Here is a 4,306-nt window from a genome sequence, read left to right as displayed (position 1 = left end):
TTCTTAGAAATTCGTGAAAAGATTTATTATTAGTAAATAATTATCTTCATAGGTTTTGGTGAAAAGACAAAGCAAGCCGATGGAAGAGGGTAAATCTGCCATTACACTATACGATAAAAAAAAAGAAAAAATAACCACATTTACCTTTTACCCCTCTGCCCTAACCAATAAATTTTTTTACTTTTACCAAAATCCTACAATCTTCTTAACCCTAATCAAACCCTAAAACTTCAACCTAATTTCACCGGTCCTCTCTTCACCCTCTCCTCTCATCGCCGCCACTCCTTTCCTCTCTCCGCCGTCATCTCCACCGCTGCTGCTCTCCGACTTACCGTCTTCAATACTCTCCGATCTGACGTCAGAATTCGGCGAGTTGTTTGTCGACGAAGCCTTGTAAATGGGAATCTGATGATGATGAAGCAACTGCTGGTGGTGGTTCTGGTGGTGGGATATTGCACCAACCGCCGGCGGCGGCATAGCGGCGGTTGAGTAAAATTCTTGCCCCACCGGAGGCCCACAATAGTGTGCTGATGGATGTGAACCGTATAGTGCATGGGGAGAGGCTCCGTGGGCGGCGGCGGCGGCGTACTCCGGTGGAACCCAGATACCTCCGAGCACCACTAGCTGTGTTGGTTGACCACTTGTTGTCTGTGGACTATGGCTTGGTCGCCTTGTGTGAAGTCTGTACTTCTGCATGTATATGTATATATATATATAAGTGTTTAATAAAATAATTATATCATTATATTATTGAGCTGGTTTTTATGTAGGATTTTGATTTTTTTTTAAAAATTACTGTATTTTTTATAAATTTTATTTTTATCACATCATTATTATTTTAATCATCAAACTATTAATTTTTATCGAGTAATATTGTCTTAAATATATTATAGTAATTTAACAAATTAAAAACTCAAATAACCTATTTTATAAAAAATATATTTTTAACAAAACCAAAAAAAACCTTGAAGAGTTAGAAAAAAACTGTTTTTTTTTTTAAATATATATTATTTAATAATAAAAATATTTAAATAAGGGATAATTTTATATTTGGTGTAATAAATATAATATATATAATCCATATGGAAAAGGTCTCAAATAAACCATATGGAACAAACCCTAATTATGTTTAAATAGTTTTAATTGTCTTAAATTATGAAAACTCTTGTATATATTAATTCTGATTTAGATTATCTCATCTTTATTTAACTATGTAGTTTCATAAAAAAAAAAATTTGTAAACCCCACCAACATACTTTCTAGTCAATGTTTCATAACACCATGATCAAGATCTAATCATTTTCAAATAATCCTTTAACATTAGAATTACAGAAATCCCATGCAAAACATGTGTTGATGAAAGCAGTCAATGTTTGTTTCAAAATCCCGTACAATTCAGAAAGAATATACAGACAGACAGGACATTGTAGAAATCATTCACTGTTTTCTGTTCTTGTTTTTTTGTGTGTGAATGAGTGTGTGAGAGAGAAGATATATACCATACCTGGAGATGGCTTTTTACTTCGTCATTGGTCAACCCGTCAACCTTCATCAATTCTCTGATCTGTTTCGGTGTAGCCACTGTTATCATTATATTATCATTAATTATTATTAATAATGATCAATTCTTAATCAAAAATCATTTTCAAATAATTTATTTATATATTACCTTGAGAACCACCCAACATTTGAAGAGCATTAACAAACCGGCGATGCAAATCCGGCGACCAACATCTCCTTGCTTTCCTATTAGTCTGATTGTTTGTAGACCCACCGCCGGAAACATTATTTCCACCGCCGGAAATAGCCCATTTCTGATCCTCCTCCATTTCTACAGAGGCAAGTGCCAGCTCCGGCAACGGCGGCGCCGCCGGTAAATTCGAACTCATCTCCTTAGAAAACGGAAGAAACCCACCTCCCCTGTCTCCCCCCTTCCTCTGTTTCGGACTAACGTTAAATCCAACATCATTCAAATCTTCCTTAAGAGTTGTTTGTTTAACATTTCCATTCCATAACTGAGCTGAAGTCATCCAGTTCTTCTTATCCAAGCTTAATTCAGACGAAGATTTATTAATATTATTATTCTTAATGGGTATGAATTCTTCAAGTACTGCAGGTTTTTGAACATGGGTAGCCTTGTAACTCTGTAATTGTTGCTTTGATGCTTCCATTGCTAATAAATAATTTGAATTAGGTTTAGAAAATATTGATAAACAAACACTAATAATAAACAAAAGGGATTGACCTACCATTAGTTAGGAGTTGCATGCAGAGTGGAAGTTCGCGTTTGAAAGCATCGATCTTTTGACGTTCTTCTTCGAGACGAGTAAGGAAATCTTCGATATTCTGACCGGTTTGATCTTCTCCGAATGATTTCAATAACATGGAGTAAGTGTAGGGTTTGAATTCTAGGGTTAGCTCTGATGAAGGTGATCCCATCATGTTTTTTTATTTGTGTTGAGAGAAGTAAGTAGCTAAGTAGCCAATAATATATGTTGTTTGTGAATGCAAAGGAGGATCAAATTCAAAGGGGGGGATGGTTTGCTTTTTAGGAAGGAGAATAAAGTAGATGATTCTAGGGAGAGAGAAAAAAAAAGGATTAAAGGAGATAAAGGAGAGGGGTGGATGTTTGCAAAGAAGGGGAAAGAACAAAGGTAAAAAGTTAAAAACCAAAAAAATGTGACCTAGTTAATAAAGATTATTCTTCATCTTCATCTTAACCCAAACAAATTAAATATTAACCATAGTTAAAGATGATTCTTCTTCATCATGCGCACACTTTTTTCATTTTAGCTTTTTGTTTTATTTCTTTATACAAAAGTCGATTAGAGTTAATTAGCTAAGACAAAAAACGGTAAATATTTGTTCATGACGAGTAAGAATTCAATGACAATGTATAGGGAGTCGGGATGGATCCATGAAATAGAGTTAAGGGTGAATTTGAAAAAAAAAAAGAATTTAATTACTTGAAAAAGTAAAGGAAAACTAAATTCATATTTCAAATTAGAGAATTAAGGTAAAAGTAATGGTGGGTTTAATCACATTTAAGCCTTTATGTAAATCCACCATGTTGACAGTGTGGAGAAAAAGGGTTAAAAAAAGATTGAAAGTTGTATTTGTTTCCTTGATTTAGGGCATAGTTATAATTACTAGCTAATAGAACTCAACCAACATTATGTTATTAATTTTAAGTTCAATAAAATAAATATTGCTATTTATTTCAATAGACATGGGACCCTTATTAGGATAAACAAGCTAAGAAGAATAGAATTAGATGCATTAATATATTATAATGGGATATTTGAAGTACACACAATCCTATTTTTTTTTGTAGCACCTATCAATATTGAAAAAATTCAAACCTACCATTTTCATGTGTTTCCACTTGTTTTCAGAGATACATATAATATAATTATAAGTCTTAATTAAATAAAGTAGCAGGGTGTTTTACTTTTTTTGTATAATTAACCGAGTTTAAATATAATAACAAATACATAATGTTGCAAATACAACTATACATTTATTTAAAGGAAATAAAAAACCAATAAGTTATAACCATATAACATCGGTTAGCTACACATAAACTTATTGATAATACCTACAAAAAGGCCTATATATTTATTTGAAAATGAAAATGAGCAATATATAAATTAATAGATGCCCGAAAAGCTTGAGTAGCATATACTATATACTATGCAATAATACTTTATTTATTTAATTATTCTTAAAAGAAAACTATTCATTCAATAATTAAGAGAAGATATTCTTATTTTTGTTCAATATTATGCTACGATCAATGTTCGGCTAGCATCGATTCATTTAGTGAAAATTCTTAAGGGAAGAACTTTATCATTTAATTAATTATCTAATGGTTTACTAGCACAAAGGTTGATACATGGTAATCAACAAGGTTAATCGATCCTAGCAAAAAAAAAAAACTGAAAAGCATATGTTTATACTAATCATATAATTAAATATATAGGTTAATATGAGAGATTTGGTTTTAGTCAATTCATGATTAACATATAATTAATTTTCCTCGGATGCCCCTAAACAAAGATGACAATTATAATTTATTTCAGGATTTTCAATCTAAATTATCCTGTTAGAGATTTGTTCAGATTTAACCGGTGATTTATTGAGAATGAGGGAGATGATATTCATATATTTATGTCTGATTATGTTCCGAACTCTAATAATAAACCAAATTAAATATTTAAAACCATCAATTTATGTATTCTTCATATTTATAAGGGTTTTAATTTTAATTTATAATAATATAAAGTTTTAATATATTATAATATAT

General features: G+C 31.4%; 1 protein-coding gene across 1 annotated transcript; it reads right to left on the bottom strand.

Moving 5' to 3' along the window:
- On the bottom strand, positions 1 to 2,748 carry LOC124912437 (myb family transcription factor EFM-like). Its single transcript, XM_047453057.1, has 4 exons — positions 2,250 to 2,748; positions 1,670 to 2,173; positions 1,505 to 1,581; positions 1 to 690 (listed from the first exon to the last, which is right to left on the bottom strand). The coding sequence occupies exons 1-4, from the start codon at positions 2,440 to 2,442 to the stop codon at positions 223 to 225; spliced, it is 1,242 nt and encodes a 413-aa protein (XP_047309013.1). The 5' UTR covers positions 2,443 to 2,748; the 3' UTR covers positions 1 to 222.
- Between the last annotated feature and the right edge of the window lie 1,558 nt (positions 2,749 to 4,306).

This window comes from Impatiens glandulifera, chromosome 8, assembly GCF_907164915.1.
Source record: "Impatiens glandulifera chromosome 8, dImpGla2.1, whole genome shotgun sequence".
NCBI lineage: Eukaryota > Viridiplantae > Streptophyta > Magnoliopsida > Ericales > Balsaminaceae > Impatiens > Impatiens glandulifera.
This window is presented reverse-complemented; position numbering and strand designations above follow the sequence as displayed.